Genomic DNA, 19,006 nt, shown 5'->3' with positions numbered 1-19,006 from the left:
ATAAAAAATTCACTTAAGATGTCTTTGAGTTATTTTTTTTTTTTAGAAAAATTTAAAACAATATAAAGTGCAAACTAAGGCGTTATTCCTTCTTCTTTTAAACATGGATAGTAAATAAAATAAATAACCATTGTCCAAAGGAAGCACAGCAGACCTGGATTCACAACTTTAAATTCAGGATTTCTTCAATGCAGACAACCTCATCTTTATTTATATTTTTTCCTTTTAAGTATCGTAGCGAAATGCAGTTTCCGTCGTGGCATTTTGTAAATCCATTGATTTCTGTTGGAAGACTCGTTGCTCGTTGACCGGAAACGGAAAGGGGGGCTAGTTGTAGTCTTCTCGCTCGGTTCTAGCCCTACTGTTGGTACGGAGAACCGAGCAAAAAGACTACAACCAAACATAAACAGCCCCCTTTCTGTTTCCGTTCCGGTTTCCGTTTCGATGAGATTGACAAAATGACAAATAAACAACGACAAAAACTGTATTTCACTACGATACTTGATTAGGAACATCAACAAACACCACTTACCACTCGGTGAGTTGCACATTTCTGAAAACAAACGTTTAGGGTTGTTTTAAGGACAGATTTATGAATGCCCATAGCCAGCCATTCTGAAGCAGGCAGGGGCGAATCGAAATGAGCCAAATACCCGAGACAGGATCAATAGTCAACATTTCTGTGTCAACCACTCTATTTCATCCTAGACAAATCAGAAGGGCTCAATGTGCTGAATACCAGAATTTAAACATGCGCCGATCACGTGAACGCACAACATTAATTATTTTATTTGCATAGTCAGCCGAGTTGAAAGTGTGTATAAAGTATATGAATGTGTATCTATATTGTGTAGAGCTGATGTGTTTGTATGCGGTAGTGTGTTTTATAATATGTGTCTATAATGTATATATCTTAATCTGTGTGTATTACGTATGTCATGTGTTTTATAATGTGTATATATAATTTATACATCTTCATGTGTGTGTATATAATGTATATATCTTGTGTGTATATAATGTATGTAATGGGTTTTATTATGTGTGCATATAATGTCTCTATCTTACTGTATGTGTGTGTTTGTGTGTGTGTGTTTAATGCCTCTATCTTACTGTGTGTGTGTGTGTGTGTTTAATGTCTCTCTTACTGTGTGTGTGCGTGTGTGTGTTTAATGTCTCTATCTCACTGTGTGTGTGTGTGTGTGTGTGTGTGTCTAATGTCTCTATCTCACTGTGTGTGTGTGTGTGTGTGTGTGTGTGTGTGTGTGTGTGTGTGTGTGTGTGTTTAATGTCTCTATCTTACTGTGCATTTGTGTGTGTAATGTCTATCTCACTGTGTGTGTGTGTGTGTGTGTGTGTGTGTGTGTGTGTGTGTCTGTGTGTGTTTTTAATGTCTCTATCTTACTGTGTGTGTGTGTGTGTGTGTGTGTGTGTGTGTGTGTGTGTGTGTGTGTGTGTGTGTCTGTGTGTGTTTTTAATGTCTCTATCTTACTGTGTGTGTGTGTGTGTGTGTGTGTGTGTTTAATGTCTCTATCTCACTGTGTGTGTGTGTGTGTGTGTGTGTGTGTTTAATGTCTCTATCTCACTGTGTGTGTGTGTGTGTGTGTGTGTGTGTGTGTGTGTGTGTGTGTGTGTGTGTGTGTGTGTGTGTGTGTGTGTTTAATGTCTCTGTCTCACTGTGTGCGTGTGTGTGTGTGTTTAATGTCTCTATCTCACTGGGTGTGTGTGTGTGTGTTTAATGTCTCTGTCTCACTGTGTGCGTGTGTGTGTGTGTTTAATGTCTCTGTCTCACTGTGTGCGTGTGTGTGTGTGTTTAATGTCTCTGTCTCACTGTGTGTGTGTGTTTAATGTCTCTGTCTCACTGTGTGTGTGTGTATGTGTGTGTGTGTGTGTGTGTGTGTGTGTGTGTGTGTGTGTGTGTGTGTGTGTGTTTAATGTCTCTGTCTCACTGTGTGTGTGTGTGTGTGTGTGTGTGTGTGTGTGTTTAATGTCTCTATCTCACTGTGTGTGTGTGTGTGTGTTTAATGTCTCTGTCTCACTGTGTGTGTGTGTGTGTGCAGAGCCACAGTGTGGAGCAGGCGGCTGACGACCCTGGCCAGGAGGAGGTGGTCCAGCAGTGCATGGCCAATCAGAGCTGGCTCGACACGCTGTACAGCGCCTTCAGCAGCCTGTTGGCTCTCAGCTCCAAGGCCTGACCCCGCCCCCAGGACACGCCCCCCAGGACACGCCCCTCGCCATGGATGACGTCGTGTGGACATCATCAGTGGGTGTGGTCTCTTGAGGCACAGGAAGTGATAGTACCTTGAGACAGGAAATGACCCCCCCAGAGACAGGAAATGACTCGCCATGGCCACAGCCGAAAGGGAAGCGAATAACGTTTTTAGTTTTTACGTAAATTATTTTTTTGGAGAATCTTTGACCGTGAGCGGAGGAGTGAGAGCGTGTGCAGAGAGTGAACGAACGACGTTTCTATGGAGACTGTGTGTTTAAGTAAAAAAAAATGTTGATAACTAAACCCCATGCTGTAACTGTGCTAGCTAGCCCGCTACGTGTTTACACTAGCTAGCTACCAAGCTCTGTGTCTACACTGGCTAGCTAGTTATGTGTGTGCTAGCTAGATAGTAACTAGCATACACACATAGCTGGCTACCTTGCTAAGTGTCAATGGTAGCTAGCTAGCCTGCTATGTGTCCACACTAGCTAACTAGCCTGCTGTGTAGCTACACTAACTAGCTAGCAATGTGTACATGCTAGCTAGCTAGTATCTGGCATATACACATAGCTGGATAACCTGCTCCTTGTCAATGCTAGCTAGCCAGCTTTGTAACAATATGGAAACATGTTTTAATTATTTATAAGAGAACGTTTTTAATAGAAACTGTGGCAGGCTAACATTTAAAATAACATTTTTGTTCCGTACTGGGAAACTTAACTAACCATTACATATCCGAGATCCGTCTTCCCCTCTGTATATAAGAGCAACGCCTGTCTGATCAGCAATCAATAAGTCCATCTACACCCTCAGAGTGATATTTAAAGAGCAAATAGTCATTTCATTTCTATCATCTAAATGTTTGTGCATACTATGACTTATTTTGGAAACAATCTAATTTTCCAAGAAACTATTAAAAAAAAGAAAGTCTTTGTGTAAATATTGTACAGTTCTTGACAAAATCATTTTCTTCTGTACATTAACTTTCCTGTATTTGAGAAACGAATAAAACACGCCAAGAACCGTGTACTACTGTGTACTGATTTGTGTTTTACGGTGTTTTATTGTGCATTGCTGTGCGTGCATGAACGTATTGGGCCAAATGCTCTGTCAGTTGGCACTACTGCGCTTTAAAACCGTACTCCTTCGGAGGTTTTGGAGTTTAACACGCAGTTGCGCACGAGGTTGACCGTGATTGTTGTGTAACGACTCGTTCTGGATCAGCTGATTCCCAGCTGACTCTGTTTAAACTGCCTGGAAACCGCAAGTATGCCTACTCTGATTTCTAGTATACCCCAGGAGCCTTACAAGCCGTTTCGAAAATCGGCCTAATATGACATCACTAGTGGGTGTGTCCACCTAGATCTGTGCTGGATAGATGAGCAATGGTTACTTCAGTCCACTGGGTAGGCTGGTAGATAGATCTATCCAGCACAGATCTAGGTGGACACACCCACTAGTGATGTCATATTAGGCAGATTTTCGAAACGGCTTGTAAGGCTAATCACACTCACACCTGGTGGTATAATAAGTCCCCTTTAACTTAATGGTGGATGCATTTTGTGCTATAATTACCAACAAAAACTTAATGGGAATGCAAAGTGAACTTTAATATAATAAAACTATAATAAATAAAAACGCTAATTGACATATATTATGAAATTGTTTGAGTAAAGGGCGGCGATGGCACACGCCCCATGCATCACACGGCAAACTGCTCTCATGGACATTTATCATGTCACCACAGCAGCGGAAAAATGTCCCCGTGACAAAGTACCGTAAAGCCAGGAGAACTTTGTGCGCTACTGGCACAGGCATGTTCCCTCTACCTCTGTCTGGACCCAAGTTGATCTGCCAACAAATAATAAGGCGCCTCACCGCTCTTTTGGACAGACGGTACCGACGTCGGAAATGTTCAGCGTTGTATCTTCGAAAAGTGTCACGAAGTAGCCTGTACCGTCTGCTTATAAAGCGTGCTGCTTGCACTCTGCGCAACACCATCACAGTGTCGTTTAGGGCATCCATGACTCAGAGGCTAGCACAATGACCACACAATTTAAAGATCATCAGTCGGCCCAGAATCTATACCTATCATCATACCTATTAATAATAATTCATAAAACTAATTCTGTGTGTGTGTGTGTGTGTGTGTGTGTGTGTGTGTGTGTGTGTGTGTGTGTGTGTGTGTGTGTGTGTGTGTGTGTGTGTGTGTGTGTGTGTGTGTGTGTGTGTGTCGGTTATGATGGAGCCTTGTTTCATCCTGCAAACTGGTTTAGTCTCCTCTAAAACCACGTCAGTTTCGAGATTAATAAATTACGTCCTCTAGTGGCTGATGTGAATTTCTCTGAAGCATTTGAGATCAAGGTAAAACGCAGCCCATGACACAGCAATGGAAATGAAGACAAGACGTGACGTGACTTCTTGAGTTTAAAACCGTGTTAAACTCGTGTTTGTGTGTGTGTGTGTGTGTGCGTGTGCGTGTGTGTGTGTGTGTGTGTGTGTGGGGTGGGGGGGTGGGGGGGGGGTGAGTGCATACGGGTACTCCGCGTTGTGGACTCGCGGGATCAGATCGTTGGTGATGTTTGGAAAACGAAACTGAAGAGGAGGGATTTCCCGAGAAGCCGTGTTGGGGGGTGAGAACCGAGTACTCCCTGCTTGAGATCAAAGCTCCCCTCTTCCGCTTTCAGTCTAGCTTTTGATAGACAACTCTGTGAAAAGCTTGGCGGGCAGAAGTTAAGGTAGGTAGGCTACAGCTATGTATTACACATACGTTATTACTAAGTTTGGACGGTGGCTATATCAGACCATGAGAATCATAATGCGAAGCAGGGCTTGACGGATATAGTATATCTTTCAAGCCCTGGTTCACCATTCTGATTCTCATGGTCGTCTATACAATATTATATTATATTATATTATATTATATTATATTATATTATATTATATTATATTATATTATATTATATTATTGAAGCGCGTATTCCTCTCGGTTTGTGCGCTGTTGTTTCTATTTGTGCATATTTTTCGTCATTGTTTATCATTCTTATGTTAATGGTTTAATATGAACCAAAACCTTTTCATATTATGGCACTTTCTTTCTGCATTGACGCCGCCGTTCACCGTCTGGGTTTAATTAATATTCTACGGAAGTCCAATCACTCACCATATCTCACCTAACATTCCTCAAATTTTCACCTAGAGACTCCATTCAAATTTTAAAATGTTCAGAATAGCTTGGAATCGGGCGCTTCTTTTCAGACTTTTTTTAAATATTTTATACTTTTTAAGATTGATTAACTTGGGAGTTAATCACGCACCGGCTCGCTATTCTATTCCACACACACACACGCACGCGCGCACGCACACACACACACACACACACACACACACACACACACACACACACACACACACACACACACACACACACACACACACACACACACACACACCAGCAGTGCAGGGCAATACATTTGACCTTTCAGATTCTTCAGTTCAATTCGTTTTACATGTCTGCATTTTTAGCAATGCTTTGCGCTTTTCATTCAGCGGCCACTTTGTTTGTTTCTAACCATTTACTTTTTCATGGTGTGTATGTTTACATTGTTTACTCCATTTAGACTTTTGAACTTTTGTTAAAAGCCCTTTACTTGATTTAAGCCATTTAACGTTTCTTTATGTCTTAATCTATGTGAAAAAAAATCAACCTCACTTGTACTACAGCACCCGCCACATTTTCTAGTTTAACACTGTTCCCTGTGGGGGGTATGGGCGACAACCAGGCATGGCTCAGCCCAAGCCACTCTTCATCCCCTGGTTGAAGGCCAGGATCGACAGCGGGCTGTTCCCCGGGGTAGACTGGACCGACCCGGGCAGGACTGAGTTCTCCGTCCCCTGGAAGCACGCCCTCAGGCAGGACTCCTCCAGCATTGACATCCTCATATTCAAGGTCAGCTCCCAAACCACACATTCGCCCTGTTTAGAAATGACAGGTTTCATTTCACTTTGCCTTGCGCTTACAGAGAATAAATGATATTTGACTGCATGCCTGTAATCCTTATATGTGCTTATTATCCTCTTTTATCATCTTTTATCCTCCATCCATCTCATTGCAGTTTTTTTTTTACGCAGTTTAATCACGCTTCAGAAGACATTTTACGGAATCATGTAGAACTGACTTAGAAACGCAGTTCAGTTCTATACAAAAATAATATACACACACACACACACACACACACACAGACACACACACACACACACAGACACACAGACACACCCTTATGATCTTGTGTGGAAAAGGAACCCTCACACTAGCGCTATTTTCTAACATCAGAGAGAACTGACTCGTACTCGTACACATAATGTGAAAAAAATTGAACTCTGTTTCTAAAAAATAGATAGATTTCGATCAGGATCTGTCTTCTCAAAGTCAGTCACCAGTTTTCACAAGATGCCTACGAGGCGGTAGTCCCTTACAAGAGAAGATATCTGAGTGTGACGGTGTCCCTCCCCTGCGCCAGGCCTGGGCGGAGGTGAGTGGCAACGGCCAGGCCCAAGGGGACCCCTCCGTCTGGAAGAGGAACTTCCGCAGCACCCTTCGGGCCAAGAAGTTCGTCATGGTAACAAACAACAGCAAGGAAAACGCCAACCCCATCAAGGTGTTCCGCTGGCCAAAGCAAAGCTCCTCCCCCTCCACAGGTAAGGAGGCAGGCTAGGCAACCACAACCACAAAGTGCATGTTTAAAGCGCTCAGAAAGTGAGTGTGAGTGTGAGTTCCTGGCCTTCTGCGATGGGTTTATTGTCACACCTGGGTGGTCTCGGTTGGTTACCTTTGGTTACCAGTTTTATAAAGACTTACTTTTGCTTTCTAGATTACATTTAGACTGCTCCACCGTTTCGTGATGATTTGGTTTTAGACACGTAGAGTCTGTAGGGTGTGGTTCATCTAACAATTAAATTAGGGTTGGGTCTTAGATTTCAGATAAAGCACAGAAGCATAGCGTTGAATAGCAGAGTGTACTACTTTAGCCTACCCATGTTTGCTCAATCTTTGTTTACAAATAAATAGCCGTTTGTATTCCCGATTGGTTGAATGGCCACACTAGCATCTCCTCATGAAATGTAATGTTTTTAATAATTCTACTGTCATCTGTGTCTGGCTGATGATAGGCTGATATGTAATGGAGCTGTGTGTGCTCTCTCTCAGCATCGCCCCCGGTGGAGTCCCAGGAAGAGGAGGAGCTCTCCACGCCGGTCCAGGAAGAGAACCAACAGGTACGATCTGAACCAGAAATGGATTCTGGACCAGGGTTTCTCAAACATAAAAATGCCCGTATTTATATTTACAGTAGGTGTCAAGGTTAAAGGGTTAACAGCTCAGCGTTCAGTTTAGGGGTGAAGGACTCAGCGTTAGGGTTAGAGTGTTGTGACCTCAGGGATAGGGTCAGGGGGTTAAGACCCCAGGGTTCGGGCTAGGGGGTTAAGGCTAACCTCGTGCGTGTGTGTGCGTGTGCGTGTGCGTGTGCGTGTGCGCGTGTGTGTGTGTGTGTGTGTGTCACAGGACCCGTTCATCTTTCTAGATCAGAACGTTGAAACCATCTTGCTCCAAGAAGACATCTATCTAGGTAGGCTGGTTCTCCGGCGGGTCACGTGATCAGAACACCAATAGAAGGAACATTGATATTGTAGAATATAGATGTAGATTAATAGAGGAACATCAATATAATAGAAACAATCAATCAAAAACTATAATGTAGATTAAGTTAAATCGAAGGTACAGCTCTAGAAGGAACGTCAGAAGACGTAGACCTATAGCCTTAAACATTAGTCGAGGAGAATGTAGATCTAGGTCAATAGAAGGAACCTAGACTGTAGATCTAGATCAGAATAAAGAACAGAGGTATGTCTTCTCTGCAGCCTCCACCATTAACGACGACGACCTCGAGGACTGCCTGATGGCCCTCAACATCCACCCTTCAGGTAACCCCCCACACCTGACCTGGGGACAGCCGGGCTCTCCGTCTGACCTCAGGGCTAACCCGACCCCTGACCTCAGGGCTAACCCGACCCCTGACCTCAGTGCTAACGCAACCCCTGACCTCAGGGCTAACCCGACCCCTGACCTCAGTAGGCACCGCTGCCATGCCGGAGGAGCTTCCCCAGGCCGTTGAAGACCTTGCTTGTGCCGGCTGGCGGGCGCCACAGCTGTCCCCCATGGCGACGGGCGGAGAGGCTGCTGCTGAGGGGCATCCGACCACGGCGGTGGCGCCCGTGGGGGCGGGGGGAGAGGGGCAGCAGCAGCCCGTGGCGGAGCAGTTCATGCAGTCTCTGTCCCAGACCTGGGTGGACGACGCCTTCAGTGAGTGGGCAGGGAGACCTGAGTGAAGGGTTTTTTTCGGTGCTATAAGCAATGCCCAGTGTAACGTGTGTGTGTGTGTGTGTGTGTGTGTGTGTGTGTGTGTGTGTGTGTGTGTGTGTGTGTGTGTGTGTGTGTGTGTCTCCAGAGACACAGTTCAGGGTGTCAGTGTTCTACAGAGGGGTGAAGGTTTCTGAGAATCTGGTGGATAACGAAGCTGGTTTCAGACTTGTCTACAGGTACACCACAGACACACACACAGACACACACGCGCAGACACACAAACAGAGACACAGACACACACATATATGTACACACACACTATACACACAAAGTACACTATATACACACATCCATTATACACATACAATGGTTAGCAGTTGTGTCTTGAGCAGTTCATCCCTGTAACCTTTCTATGTGACCATGTGACCGTGTGACCATGTGACCATGTGACCAGCCCGGAGATGAGGATGGGGGAGGTGGACCACCAGTCAGGCCTGACCCTGATGACCCTGCCAACACCCCCCGTGACCTTCGACTCGGTGCAGAACCGTCTCACCCAGCAGGTGCTGGACAGTCTGGGGGCGGGGGTAGACGTGGGCGTGTCGGGCCCCGTGGTGTACAGCCATCGCCGTGGAAACGCCAGAGCGTTCTGGAGCCGCTGTAAGTTCGACCGCAGCCGAGAGCCGCAGCAGGTGGCCAAGATGGAGCCCCAGGCCCTCTTCCGGTTCCAAGACTTTGTGGGAGGTGAGCTTGCATTGCTGACGGGTTTAGCCACTAGCCTGAAGGCTAGCAGAGCTAGCGTGTAGTTTGTAGTAGTTTTGTGTTTGTTAAAGTTGTCCCTTGGTGAGTGAAGTTTGAGATGGCCGTCATGTCTTCATGTGTGTAGTTTGTGTTTGTAAAGGTGTGTGTGTTTGTGTGTGTCAGGGATACAGGAATTCATCGCGGGGGGGAAATGTCCGTCCTGCTGTCTGTACATCTGTCTGGGGGAAGAGTGGCCGGACAGAAGGCCCTGGGAAAAGAAGCTTGTGATGGTGGAGGTAAAGCTCTCCTTCTGGTTCTCTAACACACCTGGAAACCCCTTTATCCATCACACACACACATACACACCTGGAAACACCTTTATCCACGATACACACCTGGAAACCCCTTTATCCATCACACACACACATACACACCTGGAAACACCTTTATCAACGATACACACCTAGAAACACCTTCATCCATCACAAACACATAAAAATGTTATTATTCTCCAGACAGGAGAATAAAATGAATGCACCTGATGAAATCACATCTCTGTATTGTCAATCTGTTGGATACTCCAACCACTTCTCATCAGTACATTTGAATGATTCTGCAACGTCCGGTCCAACATGGATGTATTGCTTGTTCAACATATTTTCGATGGAGCAGACCTGGTCCCTGGATCCCGTGTCTGGCCGCCATCCTGTGACACGGTTCTCTCTACCGCCCTGGGTGCTAGTCCTCTGCTCTTCCCCCCAGGTGGTCTTCACGTCTCTGGAGTTCCTGAGGATGATGGCGGAGGATGGGGGCGCCTCCTCCCTGCAGTCAGTGGAACTGCAGATGTCTCTGACGGAGATGATGGAAGTGGAATAGGTCAGCGAGAGGCCTCAGACCTCATGGGAAAAGTAGTCATTAAATGGAGTCCTAAGTTCTTGGAGGGGGCGTCTTTATCATGTTTACATCTATTTTTATCATTTTTACAAAGGATATTTATTTTATTGTTTAACGGTTCTTATTGTTATTGATGCAATCATTATTCAGTAGCCATGAACATAATACAATGTTATCCATCGATTATTTGAATACCTTCAATGTTTTTGATTATAAGATGGTGCTTTTAATTGATTCTCTTTGATTGGCTGTAGAGACTGTCCAGTTGTAGTTTACATGTGTATTAAAACCATTACACACATATTAAATGATGTCTTTATATTGATATTCCATACACTGACGACGGATGAAGGAGCAGCAAGTATACAACGGATACAGAAAGACAACACTGATCTGTAGGATGTTTGAATCCCAGCTGAAAGGGTCTTGGTTCAAAATATTTGGATTCCAACCTGCTTCTTAAAGACCTGGATTTGAATTGATGGCGAGTTTTGGATACAGACGTTGGATAAATTAGAAAATATATCTAAATAAATAAAACGATACATAATATATATAAAATAAATACATTATATATATAATAAAGTATGTAAGGCTGCTGTTTGTGTTCACGTCAGCTAGGGGGAGACACATTCACCGTAATAACCAGAGTATCTTTTATACAGTGGCGTTCGACTGCTGGAGGAAGCAATACGAAACAATGAAACATTGATGATCTGTTCTTTAAAAGGTGGTGGTGATGAATGGGATGCTTCAGGGTCTTTGGGTTGGAGCGGGTGTGTTTGAGTGACGTAGAGTCGGTGTGTGTGTGTGTGTGCGTGTGACGTATTTACTACTTCCTGTAAGGATGCTGTCCCTGGTGCATGGCACGGACAGGAAGTTATGTTGTGCTGGAAAACACAACAGGAAGTGAGCTGGCAGCGTGTGACCAGCGAGATTTTATATTTCCCATGATGCATCTGATACAGTTGAGGTATTAGGTTGGTTAAATTTAGAAGGCCCTTTGGGACCTGTGATACAGGGCAGACTGTAGCTGTGATAAAGGACAGACTAAAGCTGGGATAAACTGCATACTTCAGCTATGATAATTGACAGACTGTTACAGTGATGAAAAGAATGGTAACCGTGATAACGTACAGACTTACTCTGATAAATGTCAGACCTTGCCTGAGATTTAGGCTTGACTGCAACAGAAAGAACAGCGTTACTGTGATAAAGGAGCAATGAGCTGTGATCAAACCCAAACTGAGGCTGTGATGCTGGATTGACTGTTATTGTGATAATGGTGTTTAGCAGTGAATACTTTGTTTCTATGATAAAGAGCAGCCTTTAACTGGGATCAAAGACGGACTGTTGATAACAGTGTATAGTTTGAATAAAGTAAAAAAAACTTTGATAAAGGACAGATTGTAGCTGTGATTAAGGACAGACTGTAGCTGTGATGAAGGACAGACTGTAGCTGTGATGAAGGACAGACTGTAGCTGTGATAGAGGACAGACTGTAGCTGTGATAGAGGACAGACTGTAACTGTGATAGAGGACAGACTGTAGCTGTGATAAAGGACGGACTGAAGCTGTGATAGACGACAGACTGTAGCTGTGATAGAGGACAGACTGTAGCTGTGATAAAGGACAGACTGTAGCTGTGATGAAGGACAGACTAGCTGTGATGAAGGACAGACTAGCTGTGATGAAGGACAGACTGTAGCTGTGATGAAGGACAGACTGCAGCTGTGATGAAGGACAGACTGTAGCTGTGATAAAGGACAGACTGTAGCTGTGATAAAGGCCAGACTGTAGACGTCATTAAGGGGTGAATTCAGCCATGATCAAAGTCAGACTGCAGATCTGATAAAGAGTAATACAAACACCCGTGACTCGAGCGGTGTGCGAGCTACTGTTTGATAGCATGGCCTGTCAGCACGTAGCGTGTAGCTCTTCCTACATACAGTATATTAGTCATCTGTCCTGTGTGTCACTATCCACGTGTAAGCATGTTAGCTCACAAGGTTAGCCTTGTGCTGTACATTGATATCACTGGCTATTGTGATGTCACAGCCAGGTGTATATCAGGACAATGGGATAGGAAGTGTGTGTGTGTGTGTGTGTGTGTGTGTGTGTGTGTGTGTGTGTGTGTGTGTGTGTGTGTGTGTGTGTGTGTGTGTGTGTGTGTGTGTGTGTGTGTGTGTGTGTGTGTGTGTGTGTTTATGTGTGTGTGTGTGTGTGTGTGTCACAGAGACGTAATTAGAGAATACAACTGTTCCTGGAACCTAGCATCAACCAGTGTGTGTGTGTGTGTGTGTGTGTGCGCTAATGTATATGGATGCCTATAAATGTAAGCGTGTATCATGGTATACAGTATATACAGTATATGTGTGTGTGTGTGTGTGTGTGTGTGTGTGTGTGTGTGTGTGTGTGTGTGTGTGTGTGTCTTTCTGTGTTTGAAAATGTGTGTGTGCTTGCGGATGTGTGCGCACGTGCGTGTGTGCGTATGGCTGAGTTATTCTCAGAGTTTCCTGCAGGGTAAACAAAGTTCTCCATCAGTGGTGGGGATGGAGGTCCCCCTGAGCAACACGCACCTGACTCCACCCACCTGCCCCGGCTCGCCATATAAAACCAGTGCTCCTCATCGACCAACTCCATCAGACCAGGAATACCAGATAATACACATCGATACACATCTTCTCTTCTACTATTGGTGAGTTCCCTCTATTTGATTATACAGTACTATACTATATACTATACCTCTATTACACATACTCACATACATTGGTGAGCTACTTGTCATATAATACATACTATACTATGTTGTGCTATACTATATGATACTATTATGTTATAATACACTGTACTATTCTAGACTGTAATACAATATCAAATTTTATGCAAGTATTTACAACAGAATACTTGTGTGTTTCAGTTTTCATTATGCTGTTGTTATGATGTTCTTTTACTGCATTGTGGTATTCAGACTTGGCCTTTATCTGTCCATCCTAGGTGATTGTAGCATGGAGATAGCCATACTGGTGCTAGTGACGCTAACAGTGGCTACGCTAACAGAGGCTTCGCCACTCAGACTCAGGTCAGTCATACACACACACACACTACACACACACACACAAATACACATATATACAGACACTATGCACACGTATACGTGCACACACACACACACACACACACACACACACACACACACAGACAGACAGACAGACAGACAGACAGACAGACAGACAGACAGACAGACAGACAGACAGACAGACAGACAGACAGACAGACAGACAGACAGACAGACAGACAGACAGACAGACAGACAGACAGACAGACAGACAGACAGACAGACAGACACACACACACACACACACACATATATAAAGACGCTGCACACAAACACACACTTACACGCACACACTATCAAACCGACACTTAATATAGAAACCCTCTGTCCCGACTCTTATGCCGATGTGCTTCCTGTGTCATCAGGTCAGCTGACGGAGCGCTGGTGACCTCTGAGGACCTGGTGACCTCTGAGGACCTGGTGACCTCTGAGGACCTGGTGACCTCTGAGGACCTGGTGACCTCTGAGGACCTGGTGACCTCTGAGGACCTGGTGACCTCTGAGGACCTGGAGGCAAAGCGCGACCAGGAAGTTCAGGCCCAAAGAATATACACCTTGAATGTCCTGGAAAACAGGTATAGATTATTATTAAAAAATGAATTAAGGATGCCTGTAATTTTGATATTATTTTTGCTATGGCTGTTATCAATGATCCATCACTAATACTATTGTTGTTGCTGTGCTGTTATCAATGATCCATCACTAATACTATTGTTGTTGCTGTGCTGTTATCAATGATCCATCACTAATACTATTGTTGTTGCTGTGGCTGTTATCAATGATCCACCACTAATACTATTGTTGTTGCTGTGCTGTTATCAATGATCCATCACTAATACTATTGTTGTTGCTGTGGCTGTTATCAATGATCCACCACTAATACTATTGTTGTTGCTGTGGCTGTTATCAATGATCCATCACTAATACTATTGTTGTTGCTGTGCTGTTATCAATGATCCATCACTAATACTATTGTTGTTGCTGTGCTGTTATCAATGATCCATCACTAATACTATTGTTGTTGCTGTGGCTGTTATCAATGATCCACCACTAATACTATTGTTGTTGCTGTGCTCTGTAAGGCTGGCGGCCGGGTCACGTGCACGTCGCGCGCCCCAGGGGGGCTGCAGCCTGGGCACGTGCCAGATGCACAACCTGGCCAACACCTTGTACCAGTTAAGCAAGAACAGCGACAGAGACAAGTCCAAGAACACCCACGACCCGCGGGGGTTCGGGAGGTAGTCCGCGCTAGACCGGGAGGTGGACCACTATGGACCCGGGAGGTGGCCCACTGTGGACCCGGGAGGTGGTCCACTATGGACCCGGGAGGTGGCCCACTATGGACCCGGGAGGTGGCCCACTATGGACCGGGAGGTGGCCCACTGTGGACCCGGGAGGTGGTCCACTATGGACCCGGGGAGGTGGCCCACTATGGACCCGGGAGGTGGTCCACTATGGACCCGGGAGGTAGCCCACTATGGACCGGGGAGTCCGCCCAGAGGCGCAGGCCAGGGGGGCCTCGGCCACCCTACTCTGGATCACGGCCACCCCATTGGTCACCCTTGTCATATTTGCATTTTTTTATATATATTTTATATACACATTATTTATATATGTATATATATATATTTTTTTATAATTTGCATTTTTGCAGAGACTTTATACATTTATATCTGGCTCTCATGTCCAATTCTGGTAAACAGATGCCCACTAATATTGTGGAACTCACAAAGATCATTGAACCATTCCAGGAGGTATTCAATGAGCTGTTCAGGTTATGCAAAGGGACCATTGGCATACCTGTGAGTATAGCTACCTGTGAACGAAGCATTTCCAGTCAAAATGGTCAAGACCTACCTTAAATCTACCATGGATGATGTTCGACTCAGCAACCTAGGTGTTTTAAGTGCAGAGTCAAAAAAGCGTGGATTTTGTTGATTTTGTGAAACGCTTTGCTACAAACCACAATAATCGCTGAATACTGCTGTTGTAAGATGATATGCCAATTTAATGTATTTTGTATATGTTACAGGCAGGGATTCAAAAGTTAGTCAAATTAATGTTTTTGCAATTGTGTAATTTATTTTCTGATACCACTGTCTGAATTAATATTATGATGCAGAGTTACAGCGTGTACATGAGATGGCTTGAGATGCCTTATATCATATTTAGATTCATGTGCAACCCAAAAATGATCCCGGGTCTCACCTTGGACACCCTACTGGACGGTCTGGAACCGTCCCCGTATTAGACCGTCCAATATATATTTAATATATATGTTTAACTTCGGAAGATGTATTCACATAGCTATTTAAAATATGATGTAAATTATGCATTATTTATTGATAAAATAAATATTTGATACACCCTGACTTAATAATGTCTTAATAATTATAAAGCGCATTTCGAAAACTCAAGGACGCCTACAATGACGGGCGGTGGGTGTAAGAAGTAAAGCGAAATCCAGACTGGAGGCGTTGAGATTTATTCTTTTATTGAGGTCATTGTTGTCCAGAATTGGAGTTGTGTGGCAACGAGGCGTTCCAGGGTTTGTGAGATGAAGGGGAGATTGGAGATTTGGTCGATGGTGGTTCAGGCAGGAAGGACCAAGACCAGGTTTTCTGAGCATTGGGCAGACAGTGACGGTTTCGAAGGCGCAGGCAACAATTTTGTGGGAGAGTGAGGAATTGAAAAGTGTGAAGTAAGGGCATTGGGGGGGGGACAGGGAGTGGGTTTAGATGAGCTGATGAGGTTAGAGATGCTGGAGGGGGTGTGTTTGCGTGTATCGTGGAGAAACTACACAGTTCTATCAATACTAGTACGAATAGGTCTACTATAGCCGCGTTCAAACTCGTGCTCAAGTGCGGTTCAAGTTGGTTCAAGACTGCGTAGAGTTGCTCAGGAAAAGTTGCCCCTCCTGTTTGTCTTATTGTGGACCACACCCGCTTCTGTCTCCCCGACCACGCCCACACCTGTTTGTCTTATTGGTGGGCCACACCCTCTTCTGTATCCCTGACCACGCCCACACCTGTTTGCCCGAACCTGCACCGCTGCTGATAGACGCACTTCAAATACCTTGAGGGGACGTTACGTCTCGATGACTTAAGCAGACATTTAAACCACCTCGAAGAGACGTCGCCGGTGCAGATGAACCGCAGCGGACAGCGGTAGAAGCATGACCAACGCGGAGGGCGACGAGAGCGTCACGAAACCCTCCAAATCCGAGAAGGACCAGGTGGGTTCGGTTGAGATCTGGTTAAGGAGCGGGGAGCTCTGAGGAGCTCCGCCGACAGGGAGGTTCGATCTCCGGTTATTGTGAGGGGTTGTTCGCCGGTTGAAAGTCGACATGTCCGGGATCGTTTTCGGCTGACACTCTTCCACAGAAACATACACACACACTCTCTGACTCTCCCTCCCTCGGCATATGAAACGAAGTATTTCCTTGTCAAAACAGGAACAAGGAAAAATAAGCAATACACTGCCAATCTAAAATGTATAAACAATCAAAAAGTACAAGGTATGTTTCTGTACTGGGAAGAGTAAACTTCGTGACGAGGGTTGTCAGTGTAAAGGAGTAAGGAGTAGTTTACAGCGAAAAGTAATTACATTCCAAGTGGCGTTCTGTTCCTTGCGGAGATCTAAACATGTGTCAATGTTCTGCTAGGCTTGGATTCCCAAGATCTTCAAGAAAAGAGTTTGTACAACCTTCGTAGAAGATTCCTCAAGGTAATTCTGTCCCAACACACATGAATATTAAACTGAATTCTTAATGAGAATATAATATAATATACAGGTACGTAAAAAACCCCAAAACATGTAGTGGTTCCTAATAATTGTTCCAAAGCATGTTCTTAACTGCAATTCCTCATCATTTTCCTAAGAAGCGTTAATCTTCCTTTGAACTAATTATTTCTTAAGAAGTCCTTTCCATTCTTGCAAACCTTTTTGTAAGAGTCAGCTGTGTGTGTATAAGTATAAATCACTCAGTTGTTATCTCTATAGTAAATCAATCAATACTGTTATCTCAAAAGTAAAACTGTAAAATCCTAATTTGGATCCTAAATCCTTATTATTGCATAATTAGCATAGCGTTTATTAGCCTAGACCTCTGTCTTTATCTATATTATAAGTATATAGTCTTCTTAGTGTTAAATTTTTCAGTGTGTTGAAGTGAACCAAGCAGGCTTAAGTATGTTATTCTAACATGATACCCATAGAATGGCAGGCCAACTTGTGACATGCAACAGTATATTAATATAATATGAGCCTAATCGGTAATGGTGGGGTAACTAGCAGGTAGTACATTATATGGCAGGTTAACTAGTAGACTACAGTATGTTAATATGATACATGCTGTACCAGTGATGGCAGGTTAACTAGTAGACTACAGTCTGTTAATATGATCATGCTGTACCAGTAATGGCAGGCTAACTAGAGGCTACAGTATGTTAATATGATCATGCTGTACCAGTAATGGCAGGTTAACTAGTAGACTACAGTATGTTAATATGATACATGCTGTACCAGTGATGGCAGGTTTACTAGTAGGCTACAGTATGTTAATATGATCATGCTGTACCAGTGATGGCAGGTTTACTAGTAGGCTACAGTATGTTAATATGATCATGCTGTATGAGTGATGGCAGGTTAACTAGTAGACTACACTATGTTAATATGATCATGCTGTCCCAGTGATGGCAGGCTGTGCCAGTGTGGGAATGCCAGAGAGAGCCATCTGTCGGTGGCTCTGGGGGACTACTTCAGCACAGCCATGGTGAACCACTGGGACAGCAGGCAGCACTCCTCATTACACCCCACAGACGCCTTCGGAGAAATGCAGTTCACTGGAGCCAGCAAGAGGCAGAGCTACGTAGGTACCCGTCTGTCTTGAGCTACCCGTCTGTCTGGCTGGAGAGTTGCATGTCTGTCTGTCTGTCTGTCCGTCCGTCCGTCCGTCCGTCCGTGCGTCTGTCTCAGATAGATCATTGTAGTTGTATTTGACATCGAGTGTGTTTGTAGTTCTTGTATAGATGCCTAGCTCTCTTTAGCTCTTTCTTAGTTTTCTGTAGTTCTTTGTAGTCCTCTCACCTTCACTGTTGCCCCTCCCCCCAGTTCTTGCGTTTGGCAAATGACACGGCCCCCTCCACCGTCTACAACCTGTTGACCCGCCACTGGGGGCTGCCCTCCCCCAACCTGGTGGTGTCCGTAGTGGGGGGAGAGGGGATGGAGAAGGTCAAGACCTGGGTACGAGAGGTTCTGAGACAGGGCCTCGTCAAGGCCTCCCAGAGCACAGGTATGTACTCACTCCACTCCCCTCCTCTCTCCCCTCTCTTCTTCTCCTCTCTACTTAAACCTTCTCCTCTGATTGCCCTCCTCTCCTCTCCTCCCCTCCTCCCCTCCGGTTATTTCTTTATGGACACAATAGCTACTTCCTCTCTCCTCTGGTGTGCCATGGCCAGGTGGTAGCCCTCGTGCACGGTGCCGTGCACACTCTCTGAGCGCACTCATTCCCCCAGTCCCTGGTGTGTTGATCAAGGTCAGAGATAGAGGGGCACAAACACACCCTCTGTTCACCAGAGGAGGCCACGCCCCCGGACACAACCCTTCCTGTGTGTGTTGTTGAGGAGTAAATATAGAGACGGACCGTTCTCACACACTGTCTGAGACCTGATGACCACACACAGAC

General features: G+C 44.8%; 3 protein-coding genes and 1 long non-coding RNA gene across 11 annotated transcripts in view; 3 read left to right on the top strand and 1 right to left on the bottom strand.

Moving 5' to 3' along the window:
* The window catches only part of LOC115530878 (proline-rich protein 12-like), a 22,178-nt gene extending 18,926 nt beyond the window's left edge, over nt 1–3,252 (top strand). The window contains 1 exon segment of the mRNA XM_030339690.1: nt 2,058–3,252. Coding sequence (XP_030195550.1) covers nt 2,058–2,192 — 135 coding nt within the window. The 3' untranslated portion in view covers nt 2,193–3,252.
* On the bottom strand, nt 1,419–8,789 carry LOC115530881 (uncharacterized). Its single transcript, XR_003973807.1, has 2 exons — nt 8,633–8,789; nt 1,419–1,459 (listed from the first exon to the last, which is right to left on the bottom strand). It is a non-coding gene; the product is annotated as an uncharacterized LOC115530881 (long non-coding RNA).
* Nucleotides 4,734–10,510, top strand: irf3 (interferon regulatory factor 3). Of its 4 annotated transcripts, none has more exons than XM_030339692.1 (11): nt 4,734–4,842; nt 5,992–6,158; nt 6,730–6,907; nt 7,416–7,483; nt 7,770–7,833; nt 8,126–8,188; nt 8,313–8,567; nt 8,713–8,803; nt 9,022–9,311; nt 9,492–9,604; nt 10,071–10,510. In XM_030339692.1, the coding sequence occupies exons 2-11, from the start codon at nt 5,994–5,996 to the stop codon at nt 10,182–10,184; spliced, it is 1,401 nt and encodes a 466-aa protein (XP_030195552.1). In that variant the 5' UTR covers nt 4,734–4,842; nt 5,992–5,993; the 3' UTR covers nt 10,185–10,510. The 4 variants fall into 4 exon arrangements, with proteins under 4 accessions (XP_030195552.1, XP_030195554.1, XP_030195553.1 ...); XM_030339694.1 differs by having other exon boundaries at nt 4,803–4,947; nt 8,340–8,567; XM_030339693.1 differs by having other exon boundaries at nt 4,803–4,947; nt 8,337–8,567.
* Nucleotides 10,511–15,821: 5,311 nt separating this feature from the next.
* Nucleotides 15,822–19,006, top strand: part of LOC115531293 (transient receptor potential cation channel subfamily M member 4) — a 58,189-nt gene continuing 55,004 nt past the window's right edge. Inside the window, exons 1-4 of one of the 5 annotated variants that reach the window (XM_030340461.1) lie at nt 15,822–16,555; nt 16,985–17,046; nt 18,013–18,190; nt 18,433–18,613. In XM_030340461.1, the coding sequence (XP_030196321.1) occupies nt 16,496–16,555; nt 16,985–17,046; nt 18,013–18,190; nt 18,433–18,613 (481 nt within the window). In that variant the 5' untranslated portion in view covers nt 15,822–16,495. Of the gene's footprint in view, nt 16,556–16,762; nt 16,895–16,984; nt 17,047–18,012; nt 18,191–18,432; nt 18,614–19,006 lie in introns of those variants that run through there. The other 4 variants (XM_030340458.1, XM_030340459.1, XM_030340460.1 and 1 more) reach the window with 4 other exon arrangements.

This window comes from Gadus morhua, chromosome 18 (assembly GCF_902167405.1).
Source record: "Gadus morhua chromosome 18, gadMor3.0, whole genome shotgun sequence".
NCBI lineage: Eukaryota > Metazoa > Chordata > Actinopteri > Gadiformes > Gadidae > Gadus > Gadus morhua.
This window is presented reverse-complemented; position numbering and strand designations above follow the sequence as displayed.

Bases quoted from the DNA above. Each gene is read 5' to 3' on its own strand.
- irf3 (XM_030339692.1), top strand. From the start codon at position 5,994: ATGGCTCAGCCCAAGCCACTCTTCATCCCCTGGTTGAAGGCCAGGATC. The intron at 7,484-7,769 runs GTACGATCTGAA...TGTGTGTCACAG, and splicing joins TCCAGGAAGAGAACCAACAG to GACCCGTTCATCTTTCTAGA. The intron at 7,834-8,125 runs GTAGGCTGGTTC...TCTTCTCTGCAG, and splicing joins CCAAGAAGACATCTATCTAG to CCTCCACCATTAACGACGAC.